Here is an 18,090-nt window from a genome sequence, read left to right on the forward strand (position 1 = left end):
GGTGGCCGTGGTACTACAACAACTAGTACTATCTCCAGAGAGAGTGGAAAAACCCTAACAGCTGCTTCTGGGCCAATAGCAGCAACACCTAGTGCTGGCAGCCAGAGACCAAGGCAGGTTGGAGCACTGCATGTCCAGCCCACCCTGGAAGAATTTGGGGCATTCCACTCCAAGAGGTCAATGCCCAAACAGCAGGCCAATAAAGTAACCCGACTTATTGGTCAGTTCATTGCTGTTGGAGGGGCATCCTTCTCCATGATTGAAGGGGAGCCTTTCAAACTTGATGGCGGCTGTGGCTCCACAATACACAGTTCTGTCACGTTCCACTTTCAGTAGGAACATTGTCCCCTCATTGTATCAGTCTTGTGTTTCAGCAGTGAAAGTGGAGCTTTCCAAGGCTGCTGATCAGTGTGTTAATTTCACAACAGATTTGTGGAGGTCACCTAGCGGGCAGCATGCCTTTCTTTCAGCACACTGGTGGCAGCCCGGTGTGTCTAAGGAAGCTGCTGCAGCAGGCTACTGATCATTCCTTCTCCATGCTGAAGTGATGGATGAAAAGCACACTTCCGAAAATATTCTGCATGCAATGAGGAAAATGTTTAGCCTTTGACGGAACACCAATGTTGAAGTTGATTTTGTGGTAACTGATGGAGGTGCCAATATGGTGAAAGCTCTGCGAGATGGTCATATTGTTGGTGTGCACTGTGCAGCCCATCTTGTAGTCAAGGCAGTAATGTCAGAAGGAACTAATGTAGCAGCAGTAGTTCTGTCACGCTGCAGAAAGATCGCTGGGCACTTTCACCATAGTGTTAAGGCTAGCCAACTTTTGAGGGAAGAGCAACGGAGGGCAGCCTTTAGAGATGCTGGAGAGGATTTTGGAGCAGCAGAGGGCAATCCATAATCTTGCATAATATTGGGATTACATCTCCATTGAATAGGGAGGATTGGACAGTGATTGCCCAGCTAGTGGCAGTCCTTAAACCATTCAGGGATGCCACAGAAAATTTAAGATCAAACACTGCCAATCTGGCCTAGGTAATCCCAGTGTTCTCCCATCTAGGCAGCAAGATGGATGTGTTCCTTGAAAACCGTGAGGCTGTTCAAGGTGCCACTCTACATCCTGACGTAGCAACAATAGTCAGGAAGCTGAAGGATCTGCTAAAAGTACGCCTTCGCAAACGCATGGAAGAAAGTCCCGAAATGATGCTAGCGATCCAAGGATTAAGGGAAATCTGGCAATGATATTTTATGTTCTCAGTAGCTACCGGGAGCAATTGGTTCAAAAGGTGCGTGACTGGCAGCGTAAAATGGGAATGCTGTCCGAGGAGGGAGAGGTGCAGGAGGAGGAAGAGATGATGTTGTCTGCTACTCCTAGCAGCAGCATCAGCAGCAGTGCCACAAGCAGCACAACACAGCTGAGTGGAGCAGCTGCATTTTGGGAAGAGGCACTTGGGAGTATAGTTGGACTATCTGACAGAGCTAGCAGCAGAAAGGAGAGTAGTGCTGCTGAAATGGTCAAACTTTACCTCTGTGAAGTTCCTTCTGCGCCTAATGTTGATCCTCTTAGCTACTGGGATGAAAAGAAGAGTGTGTGGCCTGCACTTTCATGAGTTGCGCAGCAGCTACTATCATGTCCGCCAACCACTGTTCAAAGTGAGCTCGTGTTTTCTATGACTGGAAACATACTGAGTCTACAGCGCTCACGCATGACACATCATCTGATGGAGCAGATTGCCTTTCTTAAATTCAATCTGCCCAAGTTGGGTTACCCAACTCTTAACTTGGAAAGGGTAGTTTCTCCCCCCTGGCTGCGTCTGTTAGAGGTGTGGCAACGCCTGCTACCTCCGCCAGAGTAGACAGCTTACGCTAGGGCTTAGTGTCTGAGCTCTGGAAGTCCGCTGCCAAACGTTCTAGGACTGAGAGTGTTTGGATGCTTTGCCCTGGGGTGAAACAGGTGAGTGGGTCGCCAATTGCCCACTCTTGCGCCTTTTCCATTTTTCAATGCTGGTGGTGGTGCCAGCGTCTCTTCTCTGCCAGTTCGCTTCCTGGCTAGAGTCATGCCCAAAATGTCCCCCCTGGCTGCCTCTGTTTGCGGTGTGGCAACGGCTGCTACCTCCGCCGGAGTGGCCAGCTTACGCTAGGGCCTAGTGTCTGAATTCTGGAAGTCTGCTCCCAAACGCCAAGGACTGACAGTGTTTGGATGCTTTGCCCTGGGGTGAAACAGGTGAGTGGGTCGCCAATTGCCCACTCATTCGCCTTTTCCATTACATTTTTTTCCGTCTGATACACAACCTACCAAACATAACACATATAACACATTTACATAACACATAACACACACACGTACAATTCACAAATCACAAGAGCCTTTCCTCCTGTTATTTGCCCTGGCCTTCACTTCTACACTCACTAGCATTAACGCTATAACTCCCACTTCACCCTATAACATTTTTCCATCCGCATACCTGCCAACAGACCCAACTTTTTCAGGGACAGTCCTGCTTTTTTCCTGTTGTGAATATTGAATTTGTGCCTTCAGCTTCTCAGCGGATATTTTTATGTTAACCCTGAGTGTCCTTTTCTGTGTGACTCTATGTGCAATGAAAGGTTAAGAGTTGACAGGTGGTTGGCTATTTCTTGCTCCAAGTAAGTTAAAAGAAACTGACCAAGTCTATTCAAGGACCACAATGAGGGGGGTCAGAAGTGATTGATCATCTCAGCTGCGAACATGGTCTTTGACATAAACTGACCATAATAGGATGAATGGTTTTCTGTATCTTTCTGTATGTATAGTTCAAGACACTTGCTACGTAGACAGATCTTAGCACGTAGCTGTCTTGTTTGTAAAGGTATATAAGACGTGTTGTTTTCATTGAGAGAGAGTAGTCTGGCTGATGACACTCCCTCGTGTGCACAAGCGATAAAATCTGCTTATTCAACTCTTTTGGGAAGAATCTGTGTCTCAAAGTTATTGAGCATTCACACTGTCTTGTCCCGTAAAAGTTGGGTTCTTGTAAAGTATGCCATTGTAAATAGGTAGCAAATGTTAGGCATGTATTTAAAAGTGATCTAAAATCGATTAAAAAATGTAAAATCCCTATTCTTTTATTAAACATCTATGGATATGTGTGTATGATAAATAAATAAGGCCAAGTTCCTCGGAGCGTTTGTCTAGGTCTCAGACAAGACAACTGCTCGGAGGAACTTGGCCCTCAGTTTAGGACAATATGTATTGTGTACACCTCGGATAGCACCATGAAGGTACGTGTGTGCAACTGTATTGGTCATTTCGGCAGGGGGCTCGTCTGCCATCAACGAATGTAGTGCATTCTGCAGTTCTGCAATTCATTTGTTGATGCCAGACGAGCCCCCTGCCGGCGACAAATAGAGTTGCACACATGTACCTTCACGGCGCCAAAGCATCTGCTGCTGCTGTTAACCCCGTATTAACCCCTGCTAGGCAACCGGGAGTAAACGAAGATAAAACGAGCACGAAGAATGTCCATGAATATTCGCCCATAGAGAAGACAGGAATGGGCGAATATTCCCGAAGACGAGCACGAAGATGAACACGAAGAGCCCCCTGGTGCCCAAGTCTAATAAATAAGTATTGGTGACAAAACCAATTGTTCTACTGGACTTGCGTACAGTGTGGCTGTCTTTCAGTTGTTTAAAATGTAAAACCTTATCCTGAGTAGTTAAAGACAGTTGCCCATTTACACTAGTACCAGCCAAACCTGTAATTTGTGGTCAAGTAATTTTTTTTATTATCATCTATTATTCTTCATTGATAAATAAATATTGGTGACAAAAAGGGCATTCTACTGGGCTTGCGCACAGTGTGACTGTCCTTCAGTAGTTTAAAATTAAAAACCTGTTCCCGAGTACTAGTTTTATGCTACCAGTCAAACCTCTAATTTGTGGACACTGGGCAAAACAAAATTTTTTTTTGTTATCTTCAGTTCATTCCTGAATAATAAATATTAGTGACAAAATCTGCATTTGATTGTGTCAAATACCTAAGTAGAGAGTATTCCTTTTATTTTTATTTTTTTTAATGAAAAATTGGGAAATGTCCATGAGAAGGAGTGATTCCAGTGTTCATGGGCTGGGCAGAGCTGGCGGTAGTAGTCAGGTGACCACCGGTATACTAGTCCCAAGTAAGCAGAAACTTTCTTGCTTGGAGTCAGAAGTTAATCTACCCCTACCATTAGTGGCATGCAGCAGCCGCAGCAATACCGACGAACATCCTCAATGTACTACTAGTGCTAAAATCTTCTCCACCCTACCTACCAAGGGGTCAGGATCCTAACTAAAGATAGCTTGCAGATAGCTGTGTGAGTCTGTCTATGTAAATTTGTGCTTTTTAAGCAAGAAGTAATTAAACAGTTCACCGACCTAAAGGAATTACATAGTAAAATAGAATCATAGTAATTAAAAATTATTCTATACTCGCCTCCTGTCTTTATTAAAATTCCATTTATTCTGACTGGGAAAGGGCCACAAGGGAGTGACAAGAAGCAGAACTACTCGAGAGGACTGGAGATGCTGGACCATCCGAGGGATTATGGAAAACGGAGGAAACGCATAGGCTCCCGACTGTCGGTTTAGACTCGTATCTTGGAGGAGGGCTCAGTATCGGGGTGATCTGCCCCACAAAGTTTGTGGTCGCGGCAGTGGGTTTTTATGACAGGGTGTCATGGTGTTATCTCTTGCTGGCTTCTGTTCTGTGACCCCGGATGACCCTCTGTTCTATGAGTTTCCTTATCTATTTGGCACAGTGATCTGTACATGTTGACGCCTGATGCCTAAGTTACAAGTTATATAACTATACTTAGCTAATTAACCTTGTCATGACCAGGCCCATGAGTCATATAATTAAAACGCATTACACTTAAATATTCGGTATATATAATATATGCAGTGCAAGTCTAGTCACTTGTTTTCCCTGCAATTGACTTATACAGAAGGAAAATTATATTTTCCTCACATGAGTCAATAGCCCTTTTATATATATATGAATACTTTACTATTCCTGACTGACGGTCTACAATTATTCCTTAATCCCCCTCATTTTATAATCTACCTAACACAACCCCATTAAAGCTGACACATGACTTTGAATATTCATCACAAGATAATTAATAAAGACATTAATTAAAAATAGTTAGTCTACGTGTCCTGCAGCTCGACCAAGGTGGCTGCACGTTGAGTTGCTCCTGACTCTCCCGAAGCGAAAAAAGCTTCTTTAAGCGGCTGAATTTACCTTTGGTGTCCAGACAACACGAAAAAAGATGCCTAAACACCCACCGAAAGAGACATGGGAGGAAAGAGTCCTCCCAACCAAGGGCTTCTGGAAGCCCGGAGACAGGTGATGAAGATTTGGACCCACCCTGCACTAAAAAAGGCATTGTGGGCCTTTCGGATCTTCTGAAATCGGTCAAGAAAGACCTCCACCGCGAAATTAAAGTCCGGGTTTGGCGGCCCTGAAGAAAGAAGTCCGGGATCTCGCGCCACAGACCTAGAACACAACCATGTGGTGTTGGCAGAGGAACAGCAAGCCGCGAGAGCAGACCTGGAGGTGATGATGGCAAAGTACAGGGGATTTCAGGAACAGATGGAGGACCTGGACAATAGATCGCGGAGATGCAACATCAGGTTACGTAACATGCCAGAATCGACACCCCTGCCAGACTTTATCGAGCGCTATTTGGGCCTACTCCTCCCGGAGGCCTCGGCTGAGGACCTCCATCTAGATGGGCTGCATCGTTCCCTCAGACCCCGGCCAGGGCCAACAGAAAACCCCAGGGACATAATCCTCAAATGCCACCATTATAAAACAAAAGAGGCAATCTTTCGAGCGATACGTAAGGAGACACCATTAATGGGTGGGATCACACCTCAGCTATATGCTGATATTGCCCCGTCGATGCTGCAAAAACGCAAGGTGCTCAAGCCCATAATGGAGCTTCTCTGCCCCGAAGGAATCAAATTCAGATGGGGATTCCAGTTTCGCCTCATTGCCCACCACAATGATTTCCAACACATAATGCCTCCCTCTGATGTCCCGGACTTTCTGAGACCTGAGACCGGCCTCACCACGTCCCCGATGCTCTTCATTCTCCGTCGCATGACACCGCATCTGTGAACCGCTACCCTGATGACTTCGATCCGCTCCCTACTACCTGAGGGGACTGAATGTTTTTATGGACATGTTTGGATTTTTGTTCATGTTTTTACCCTCAGTCCCTAGAGAAGAAGCTTTCATAAATCGTTTAACTGGAGGGTTATTGTCCATTATTTTGGTGGTGGTGGGGTTTAAATGTTTTTTTCCCCAACGCAACAGAGTTGTACGGTCCAGCATACCTGAACCCCAGTGGTTTTGCTTGGGACCCTTAAAACTTACCCTCGATATGACCCTCGCAGAAGACACCTAGCCACTGACGGCCAAATTAATGTTTCAGAGAACCTTAAGTTCCTTTCCTAAGCTTTCTCTGTTTGGACCTTTATTTTGGGTCGCACACGAAACTGCTAGATATCATGTTGTTATATTCGCTGGAAAGGGTGGTTGGGGTTTTTTTTTTCTTTTTGACACCCTTATTCAACTGTCCCAGCCACCCTCATGGGTTCTCATGTAAGGTCATCATGCAGCATAATCTCCTTAGGTGTCTCAACCCTCCTACGGTAATTAGGTGCTGCTCTCCAGATCCCTTACTGGGACGTTCTTAATTAAGTTGTCTTGTTTTTCTCTTTATAACTTTGAGCCACAATGTTGCTTACTATCCTTCTCGGTGGGGGGTCCCATCTGGTCATCTAGGTCCCTCCATAGATCAGGCTCAACGCTCACTGGTGCGAGTCCTGCTCTTCGTATTGATCTCATAGGCATTTCCCTATAAGGGAAACCATTTAGTTTGCGTATCTTTTTTTCTGCTAATATAAGTAGAGATCATTGGCTAAGTTGCTGGCATGGCACTGTAGGCTGATCCCCATTACCTACATCTTTGGGTCTTCTCCCTTCCGACCATCCCCATCACTCCTGCTCCTTCCCTGTCTGAGCTCCTAGAGTATTGCTTTATGTAATTCTTCCTCAATTTCTTTTTTGTTCTTCTTTTTTATACTCTCTCCACATGCAAACGTCTCAAGATCTCTCCCAGCGCCGCTGTTCCAGGTTTTGCGGAGCCCGATGGAGCCAGAGGCGTCTCCGGGGGTCCATGCTGAAGGTAATTACCCATAACACGCATGGTCTTAATTATCCACACAAACGCCTTAAGGCCATTAAAAACTATGTAGCACTTCACGCAGACATAGTTCTCTTGCAGGAAACCCACTTTAAACATAATCATACCCCAAAGTACTGGGGTAAACACTACCCTCACCATTTTCACACCACTAACCAAACAAAACGCAACGGGGTCACAATCCTATTACATAGAAGGCTTGACTTCCAACTCATCTCTCAGGTCAGGGACTCTGAAGGCAGATATCTAAAGCGATGTGTGTATCCTAACCCTCTCCTAACCTCACCAGTTTTTACTCCCAATTAGAAGGACCGCTGGATGTTCCGCAATCCACGTCCCTTATCGTGGGGGGAGACTTTAACCTGACTCTCGACCCATACTTAGATAGATCTGATTTTACTCCCGAATTTACTCTCCTCCGCCATTCACAAAATAACCTGGTCAGATCATGGGGTAGTGTCCCAACCTGGTCGGTTGGGACACTGTGGCAGGCACATAAGGCGGTTATCTGCGGAAACCTTATTAGACTGGCCTCCAACAAAAAGAAAGAGAGACTCCACAAAGAGCAGCTACTACACTCTGAAATTCATGACCTTGAACGTAGACTACAGGTGACCAAATGACCCTTCGCTCCTTGATAACCAAAAAAAGGGAGCTTAATCTGATTCTCTCCACTGAGGTCCTGAAAGCCATCCACTGGACGAATCAAATTCTTTTGGAGAAGGGCAATAAGCCTGATACCATGTTAGCTAAGTGCCTTAGACATGCCACGAAGTCTCATTCCATACGACAGATACACACTTCTCAAGGGGGGCCGACCTCACACCCCGACGACATATGTGCACAGTTTACTGCTTATTACACTGACCTCAATATGGCCATAGTTTCTTACACACCCCACAACACTACACGCACACAGACATTCCTACGGGACTCCCACTTGCCGACCCTCTCTCCTGCGGAAATCACCCGGGAGGAGGTTGATCTAGTCATTAGCTCCTTAAAGGGCACTAAAGCCCCAGGCCTCGACGGGTTTATGGCGCTTTAATATAAATGTTACAGACACATTCTGACCCCATACATTCTTTTATGTCGGGCTCCGTGATGCCCCCGGAGATGTGTTCGGCTAAAATAATAGTTATCCCCAAAGACTCTGGAAATTGAGCACCTCCAGAAGGAGCTCTTTTGATTTTTTTGGGAAAGACAGCAAGCCGCGGTGGCGGCGTTTCCACTTCTATGTACCTCGAAGTGAGGGGGGCTTGGGGGTGCCGCACCTAATTACTTATTTCCAAGTAGCTCAATTGGCCCAGCTAACCCAGGTACCAGGTGACTTTAGAGGAGGAAATATGTAAGTTACCTGATATCTCTGACATATGCTGGCTGGGGAGGAGTGTGCGTCCATCATGTACGATGTGCCCCACCTTGTCTTTTTCTTTATCTGTGTGGGAGCACCTTAAACTAAAATATAAACTACATCATACACCGTCCAACCTCACTCCACTATTTCGTAATCCAAATTTCCCTGCGGGTCTGAATCTGGCCTCCTTCCGATGGTGGAGGACACGGGGTCACACAAAGATTGGTCACCTATATCACCGAGGCTATTTACACATATTACACACTCTCACTGATACTTTCCAAATGCCACAAGAGGAAAGTTTTCGTTTTCTCCAACTTAAATCCAACTTAAATCACACAAATACGCTCACACGATGGCACCAATGACCCCCTTGGAGCTCCTTTGTTGGGCTGACCATAAACGACCAGGCGCTATTTCACTGCTTTACTCTCACCTTATCAGCTTTGCGTTCTCCTGTGTCTCTCCACAACGCCAACTCTGGGAGACGGACTTGGCAGACACTCTCTCATCAGAAGACTGGTCGGAGATTTACACTAACACATTTTCACTGATGGCCAACACACTTGTTAAGGAAGGGGCATACAAGGTCATCGTTAGATGGTACTTGCACCCCTCTCGAGTGGCCAAGATTTTTCCTGGTTCGAGTGATAGGTGCACAAGAGGATGCGGAGATCAAGGCACTTATGTCCACATGTGGGGGACGTGCCCTCTGATTCTGGATATGTGGAAATGGGTCTTCCACCTCCTCAGTGAGATTTTGGGCCTGTGTCCATGGACAGCTCTGCTTAATAAGAACCACCCTAACCCACAGTTTAATTCCTCTATAGACCGGCTCATCCACAGGATATGTGCGGCTGCACGACTTTCCATGGCTAAAAATTGGAACATGCCGGCCCCCTCTCGGCTTCAGATTCTGTCCAAAATCTGGCACATTATGCATATGGAGAAACGTACAGCTTACATACACAACACTACTGACACATTCCAAAAGGTGTGGACCCCCTGGATGACTTCTGACTATGTTGATTGGACCACTGGGAGAGCCGACATTCTGTAAGATACCTTGATAACTTTACATCTTTCGATTAAAAGCGAACACGCTTTTCCCTCTTCCCCTGTCCTCCTCCTTATCTCCCCCCTTCCTTAATCTGTGTCAATCTTCTTACCTACAGGGGTCCTCGGGGGCGGGTTTGTTTCACTAGTGGGTGGTGGGCGGACATATGGCTTCCATGGCTGACACTAAGCTCCCACGTTAGTAGGTGGTTTCTTTCTCTATGCCACAACGTCAACATTTACTATTATTTTAGTTCTTCATACATTGTGTAGGGGACCTTTTGCCTTCGATCAGGTGTAACTTTGCAGTGGGACCGTTACATACAGACCGGACCACTTCCTTTGTTTAACAATTTTATGTCCTGGCTCATGCGGCATGGGGTTTCGGCCTACGAGGATAAGATACCGTTCGATGGGACCTCCTTCCGACTGCCGAGTCAATACTGTTACATCCTTGGGACATGGGGAGAGGAGAGAGGAACCGAAATCCTCAGATGATACAGGGAAGGAGGGCAAAGGTACACAAGAGACAGACAAACATGAATACAGGAACTAGCCTAGGACTATGAGATAACAATTGGAGATTCCGTCACATCTTATGGCCATAGTATGCTTAGCCCACCACGACGCCAAAGTACTCCAATGACTGTGGGTCCTAACGCTAAGCCCTGCATACGAAAGTACTGATAAACTAAACATTGAATCCAAACACAGAACCGAGAAGGAAACAAACGGGTGGGACACACCTTATAAAGGAAACAGAGCTGAAGCAAAGAGCTGAAGCAGAAGCAAGGAATGGAAGATCAGAACAGAGCAAAAGGAAATCCAGGAATGGATCGAAGAAAAACAGGGAAACTGAAGCAAGAGCGAGATATGCAGCTCCACAGCCTGGGTAGGACGTGACACCTTTAATCATATATATATATATATGATCACCATGTTTCTTCCACCATGTGTGACATGCCTTGGGTGACATGCTTTATGTGAGGTATGCAGGGTTTGGAGCGTAGCGCAGTGAGACACCAGATATGCAATAGACGCAAACAGGCAATATAAGGAATATCAGCAAGTTTATTCCACTGAATAGTAAAAGGCATAAACGGTACCGTGTAGCAATCCTGAGGTCAAGGGTAGGAGAAGTATATCAAAGTCCATAAACAAGCCGAGGTCAAAAGTCCAGTAAATCCAAAAAGGGGAATCAGCAAACAGGTTCAAACAGGAAACCGCAAACAGGTTCAAACAGGTTCAAACAGGTTCAAACAGGTAACAGCAAACAGGTATGCAGGGACTTGAACAATCAAGTAATGAGGCATAGGTGCTGTGGGTTTAAATAGCCCTCTAGAAATCAGCTCCTCCCCACCAATAACATAGACCCATCCCTCCTCAATATGTCCAATGGAGTAGTGATTGTCAATCACTATTCGTCCCGCCCCTAGCCAGGACTTTCTCATTATTACTCCTCCATCGGGTGGAGACCTCTGCTGCCGCCGGGGGATTGAGGTAGGACCCTGACACTTTATTTTACCTAATTTCTTATGTGGCTGTCAGCATTATGTATTCTCTCTGATGTTACGGTCTTTGTACCATTACTTGTTGTACACAATCTTGAAAAAAAAATGAAAAGTCACGACAGATATCACCTACTTTTTAAACATAAAAAAAAGTGAGTCTACAGACAGAACCCTGAGAAATACAGAAACTCCATGTACCATTTTTGTGCAGTTGGGGACTTTTCAAAATCAAAAAATCTAACAAATCACATCTACTGATAGACCCTCATCTCTATTGTTACTCACCTCTTAATGTAGTTTATGAACTTAGTCCGACATGACCTGTCTATGTCTTCTTTTCCACAGCTCCCCTCCTTGTCTTGCCAGTGCTTGTTCTTCACTTCTCCTGTCTTCTGTATTCTTCTTTTTTTGGTTTCCTTCTCCCCACTATACCCTCAGTTAACACTTCTCTGTCTCCACGGATCCTTCTACATTACTCTCAACTCTTACTATCACGAAAGGGCAGAGCCATGGTGAACCTCATGGTTAACAGAGTGGGTCTGGAAGAAACAAACCAAGAAATAAGACAGAACAAGAAGAGGAAAGGGAATACGGGAAAATGGGGGATAGTGAAGCGGTTGGTGGAGAAGGTAGAGGGACACTGTGAGAGAGTTAAAAAAAAAAAAAGGAAATGCAAAAAAATATTCGTCAGTCTCTGCTTTATTTTCGTTTGTTTCATTGGGATCCCTGTCATAGTATTGATTAATTGATTTATATAAAAAATCTAATCTATTGGTTGTTACAAACCTTTAAGTGTAAGCTATAGGAGCCAAATATATATAAGATACATTTGCTGTGGTTCGGCAGAACATTTTCTATGTGTATTTTTACTTAATGGCATTCATTATTTATTAATACATAGTTTTTTTAACTACCAGTTTTTTTATTTGAAATTTGTAGCCACTCTTCTTTGTTTTTAGCTTGGATGCATACCCTGGATATGGAGTACAAATAATAGGACTTCGATTGTAATAATTTCTTCTAAAGGAAAGAATAAAACTATGGATGAACATCCATGTGATGAAACTCATTATGCTTTCTTATCCTGCATAGTGAGCACTTTAACACTGGCAATCTTTTTACGGATTTCTTCACTGACAAAGAATATCTTACTTCTTTTTGCTACAATTTTATACATATTCATATTGGAGCTCAGTGGATATAGGACATCTACGGGGTAAGCGTTACCATTTTTTTACATGAATACATAACATTTAACCTATTTTTTGTTTTTAGATTTCAAGAAGTAAAGTTTAATAAGGTATATAAATGCATCTTGATATGCATCCTAAAAATTTCAAATGTAAAGGTGTCTTTTGATTGATTTTGGATATTGCAAATTATTATTTTCATTATTTTCTTGTGTGTTTATAACCAAGTATCATGGTTTTTTCTTACATTCGGAAAGTCGGTTTATGGTAATATTTCCTTCATGAGACAAATATGAGAAAATCTAGGTCACCGTAGACCCAATATATGGCAGATATTGACACATTGGCCCCTGCTGCCAATATCATGCCTCGACATTGAGACATTACAGCAACACTGTTTGGGTGGAGAAAGTGATCGTAGGTCGTGTGCTACACCTGTTTAACATCATGTCAATTGTCGGCAACATGATGTTTTTCTGTGACATGCCTGGCAAGTCCGTTGTTCTGAAGGGGTTTCACGTTGTTGAATATGCGTTCCTTTACTTCCTACTAACCCTGCAGTTTCCAAATCAGATTAAGACACTGAAATCTCCATAGTAGTCGTATTAAGCACAATTTCTACTGTATTCACAGCTATTAAAACTCATTCTATTACATCTCATTTTATTTCAAAATCGTGTTATTTCTACCGAACAATGAATATGTCTTTTCATATTTTGTAAATACTTCTTGCATTGTGAAAATATAGATGACATTTTCCACTCCTTCAGTCCTGGGGGTTTTCATAACCAAAGGAGCAAAATATTTTTTGTCATTTTTACTATATGTTTGTTAAATCATGATTCCTCTTTCCGTATTTCACAAACACGCAGAAATGATACATCATTTTGTTCAGGAGAAATGGGGCTGCCTTTTAAAATAAAAGTACATAAAACATAAAATTTATAGTGATTATACAAACAAAAATGTAATCTTTGCAATCTTACTCAAATTGGTTTCTATACTATAAGCTCCACAGCTGAACAATTCATGTTCCTCAAAATCTCCTGATGTTACGGTCATATCCCAGTCATATTCGGGATCTCATACATTTTTATGCCACTGAAGTCATGGTGATATCACTGAGCCCCCAATCATTTATTTATGTTTTTATTTAATTTATAATTCATTTTTTTCAGCCTAATTTTTTAAAATAATTTTTTCCATCTCCTCCTCCTTATCTGTTTGTGCTGATTCAACCAGCAGGGCTCCATAGCCTTGCATTGAAGATTACAATCAGCTAGCGGAGATGCAATAGGATAAGTCTGTAGGAAGAAAGTGCAGGGCCGGCCCGACAATGGAGCCAAGTGGGGCAACCCCTCCAGGCGGCACTTTTGAAGGGGCGGCAAAGCGGCCCCAAGCACTTTTTTTTTTTTTTATTAAGCCGAGAAGAGAGAGAGAGAGGGCGCAGAGTGGTTTTCGCTTACCAAGTTGTCGGTACCCCCGCTCGGCGCTCCTCTCTCTCTCCTCTGCGAGCCCTCTAGCTCGGTCTCGGTGCCGGCTTGTAATGTTGAGCGCCGGAAGATGACGTCAGCATTACAAGCCGGCACCGAGACCGAGCAGGGAGACTCACCGCAGGACTTCTGAAAGATAAGTACGAGGGGGGGGGCGTCAGGGAGAGGAAGGGTAGATAATGGGGGGGCATCAGGGAGAGGAAGGGTAGATAATGGGGGGGGCGGCAGGGAGAGGAAGGGTAGATAATGGGGGGGGGGCGGCATTTTAAACTTCGCCCCAGGCGGCATTTTGTCTTGGGCCGGCCCTGAGAAAGTGGTGCTGGCTTCTGCGGACAGGGGAGATGACTCTGCCGCTGCAACAATGTCAGGATGTCTCAGTTCTTCCTGATGGTTGTGGTAGATTTTAGTCCCAAGGATAGGGAGGACTTATACTGTTTAAATACAAAATGACAATGTATTTAAAATACAAATAATACAATAAGTATTAAATAAAAATTTAGTTAAAAATTGTATATACTGATTGCAGATGACCTACCGTATTTCATCTGATGGCTTCTTCATGGAGAACATGTCAGTGAGATGTTTGTTAGATTGTTAGATGTAATGCCTAAATTATGTAGCTTTTACTACTAGTGATTGGATATAGTGTTATTTTGTGTTTTTGTATATTTCTTATAATTATGATCAGGTAAATAAATGGTGATTAATATATACAGTAAAAGTGTGCGCTTTTATTTATTTGTGTTATGTTATAATAAGCTAATTCTTAAATATAATACTCAAAATACATAAAAATGAAGCGCAATATTCTAATTAAATATAATTCTGGTGAGGTGGTGCTGCAAAGACACAGGAACAAACTCCCCAAAATTAAATACAATCAAAACCACACAAGTGTCCAAATAATAAGTGAGTAAATTATATCCACACACAGTATCCAAAAGGCTCATATATAAAGGGAAGAGAAAAAAGAAAGAAAAAAAAATTATGGTGTAGTATATCAAAGTAGGTCTAAAAAAACGCTATTAGGCTAGGTTTCCACTTGGTTTTTTTTAGCTAAAAACGCCCATAAAAACGCCAATAGCGCCACCTGGCGTTTTTTTAGTGAAAAAACGCAGCAGCCAGATGTTAGCTGTTCTTCAATAGGAAATCGCACAATGCCATATCCACTTGGCGTTTTTTTGTTTGGCGTTTTTTCCAGTCCTCTTTGGCGTTTTTCTGCTTTTTTGGGCTCTGTGGCAGTTTTTCAAAATCGCAGCATGTTGACACTCTGGCGTTTTTTGCAAGGAAATCTTGGCGTTTTTCTCCAATAGAAGTCTATGGGAGAGAAAAAACGCCATGAAAAAGCCAGGTGGGTTTATTGCCTTGGCGTTTTTTATGGCGTTTTTTCCACAGTTACAATGCAGAGGATGGACCCAGTATCTGTGTGTCCTACGAGAAATAGGCTGGAAACAAACAGTTTCACACAAAACAAAGTTCATATTGAATTCTACACCATTTGGAACAAACATGCCATTACAAACAAACATACGCGACACATCAACTGGATCCTGCGTGCCAAAAGCAACAGCAAACAATTTGCACCATCATTTGGGGCCAATCTTCCTAGAGGAGCAGACATTCGGAATAAAGCATGCCTTACAAACCACAGAAAAGAGACAAAAGGGTCCGCCGGGGCGTTTAAGTAGAACTCTACCAAGTAAATGACATCAGGAGAGGGCAGATACTTGCCATTTATCCTAATCCCTTTTAGCTGGGTGAAACTTCTAACTTGTAAAGGCTGGAAAAACTGCCTAAGGTCAAAAAAAGCAATTTTCACAGAAAGGCTAAAACGCCAGAAAAAACTCCAGAAAAAAACGCCAAAACGCAGGAAAATGCAGTGGCAGTTTTCTTGGCGTTTTTCATCAAGAAAAAAAACGCAGGACAAAAACCCAAGTGGAAACCTAGCCTTAGGCTAGGTTTCCACTTGGGTTTTTGTCCTGCATTTTTTTCTTGATGAAAAACACCAGGAAAAACGCCAAGAAAACTGCCACTGCATTTACCTGCGTTTTGGCGTTTTTCTGGCGTTTTTGACCTTAGGCAGTTTTTCCAGCCTTTACAAGTTAGAAGTTTCACCCAGCTAAAAGGGATTAGGATAAATGGCAAGTATCTGCCCCCTCCTGATGCCATTTACTTGGTAGAGTTCTACTTAAACACCCCTTTTGTCTCTTTTCTGTGGTTTGTAAGGCATGCTTTATTCCGAATGTCTGCTCCTCTAGGAAGATTGGCCCCAAATGATGGTGCAAATTGTTTGCTGTTGCTTTTGGCAGGCAGGATCCAGTTGGTTTGTTTGTAATGGCATGTTTGTTCCAAATGGTGTAAAATTCAATATGAACTTTGTTTTGTGTGAAACTGTTTGTTTCCAGCCTATTTCTGATAGGACACACAGATACTGGGTCCATCCTCTGCATTGTAACTGTGGAAAAAAACGCCATAAAAAACGCCAAGGCAAAAAACCCACATGGCTTTTTCATGGCGTTTTTTCTCTCCCATTGACTTCTATTGGAGAAAAACGCCAAGATTTCCTTGCAAAAAACGCCAGAGTGTCAACATGCTGCGATTTTGAAAAACTGCCACAGAGCCCAAAAAAGCAGAAAAACGCCAAAGAGGAATGAAAAAACGCCAAACAAAAAAACGCCAAGTGGATATGGCATTCTGCGATTTCCTATTGAAGAACAGCTAACATCTGGCTGCAGCGTTTTTTCACTAAAAAAACACCAGGTGGCGCTATTGGCGTTTTTATGGGCGTTTTTAGCAAAAAAAAAACCAAGTGGAAACCTAGCCTAAGAGTGTGATGATCTCCTTAGGAGTTTCTTTATCCCACACTGGTACTTGTAGATAAAGAAGGTAGGCAGCGGAGGGGAGTAGAAAAAAGCGATGATTTTAATGTATAAAAGAAAGGCAAATTTGTTGTTCTCCATTTCGGATATTACAGAGTCCAGGCTTCAAACTTCGTAGCAGCACTACCACAAAGAGACGCTGTCTTAGTCCTCTGATCTACTTCCGTAATGCTACTCCTCCTCCCAATGTCGTCAACACGCACTACGCGTTTCGCTTATCGCTTCATCTGGTGCATGCTCTTGACGCTCTGCCTACTGGTTTATAAGCTGATGCCAGTAATTCATTTCAGGTGAGTATTCACTATAATTCATTTAATTTAACCCCTATGTATGTGTCCTGTATACATATACAAATTCTCTTAAAAAATACATACCGTATTGGCTCGAATATTGGTCTAGCACCCGACGCCCAGGACATGCACTCCCGGGCGCCGGGCAGGCAGCGGGGTTAGGATACAGATCCCCGCAGCGGTGCAGGGGACCTGCATCCTACTCCCCGATACGCTCAGACAGCCTCCCCTGCCAGCACTTTCCACGGGGGGGGTGCCGGCACGGGAGGTTGTCTAAGCGCATCGTGCGGATGGTCACCGGCTGCGGAGGTTGTTTACCCGCATCGCCGCAGCCGGTGACCGTCCGCACGATGCGTTTTACCTCTGCCCCCAAGATTTACCAGAGGAGACTCCCAGGTGTCTTGCGGGGCCGGCGGGGGACATCTACACAATACGCGCACACAACTTCTGGTGCCGGCACATCAGCTGAGTGACGGCACCGGAAGTTGTGTACGCATATTGCGTAGATGTCCCCCCCCAGCCCCGCAAGACACCCGGGAGTCTCCTCTGGTAAGTCGGGGGGGGGCAGAGTGGCAGCATATCTCGGGGGGGGGGAGGACAGTGGCAGCATATCTCGGGGGGGGGGAGGAGGACAGTGGCAGCATATCTCGAGGGGGGAGGAGGACAGTGGCAGCATATCTCGGGGGGGAGGAGGACAGTGGCAGCATATCTCGGGGGGGGAGGACAGTGGCAGCATATCTCGGGGGGGGAGACATAGTGGCAGCATATCTCGGGGGGGGAGACAGAGTGGCAGCATGTTTTTTTGGTGCCTTTTTAAAGAAAAAAACTTTTTCTTTAAAAAAGCACCAAACTTTTAGGGTGCAGCCTATATACGGGGGCGGCCTATATCCGAGCCAATACGGTATATATAAAAATTACATACAATGAATGCATATAGTGCATAGTCCTAAAAACTAGACACCCCGGGGTATTTCAAATGCTGGTATTTTAACTCTTTCCATGCACTAATTCTACCACCAGTCTTTGTCAAACTTTGTGCTAGTCATTTCATTGCGTTTTTTTCACACACATTTTAC

At 44.1% G+C, this 18,090-nt stretch overlaps 1 protein-coding gene across 1 annotated transcript in view; it reads left to right on the top strand.

The window, feature by feature from the left end:
• Positions 1-18,090, top strand: part of LOC149275033 (adenylate cyclase type 1-like) — a gene marked incomplete at its 5' end in the record, with an annotated part of 677,365 nt that overhangs the window by 304,170 nt on the left and 355,105 nt on the right. Inside the window, one exon of the mRNA XM_089504957.1 lies at positions 12,122-12,378. Within this exon, the coding sequence (XP_089361083.1) occupies positions 12,122-12,378 (257 nt within the window). The remainder of the gene's footprint in view (positions 1-12,121; positions 12,379-18,090) is intronic.

This window comes from Sceloporus occidentalis, unplaced genomic scaffold (assembly GCF_023333645.1).
Source record: "Sceloporus occidentalis isolate IW3139 unplaced genomic scaffold, rSceOcc1.0.p SCAF_301, whole genome shotgun sequence".
Taxonomy (NCBI): Eukaryota; Metazoa; Chordata; class Lepidosauria; order Squamata; family Phrynosomatidae; genus Sceloporus; species Sceloporus occidentalis.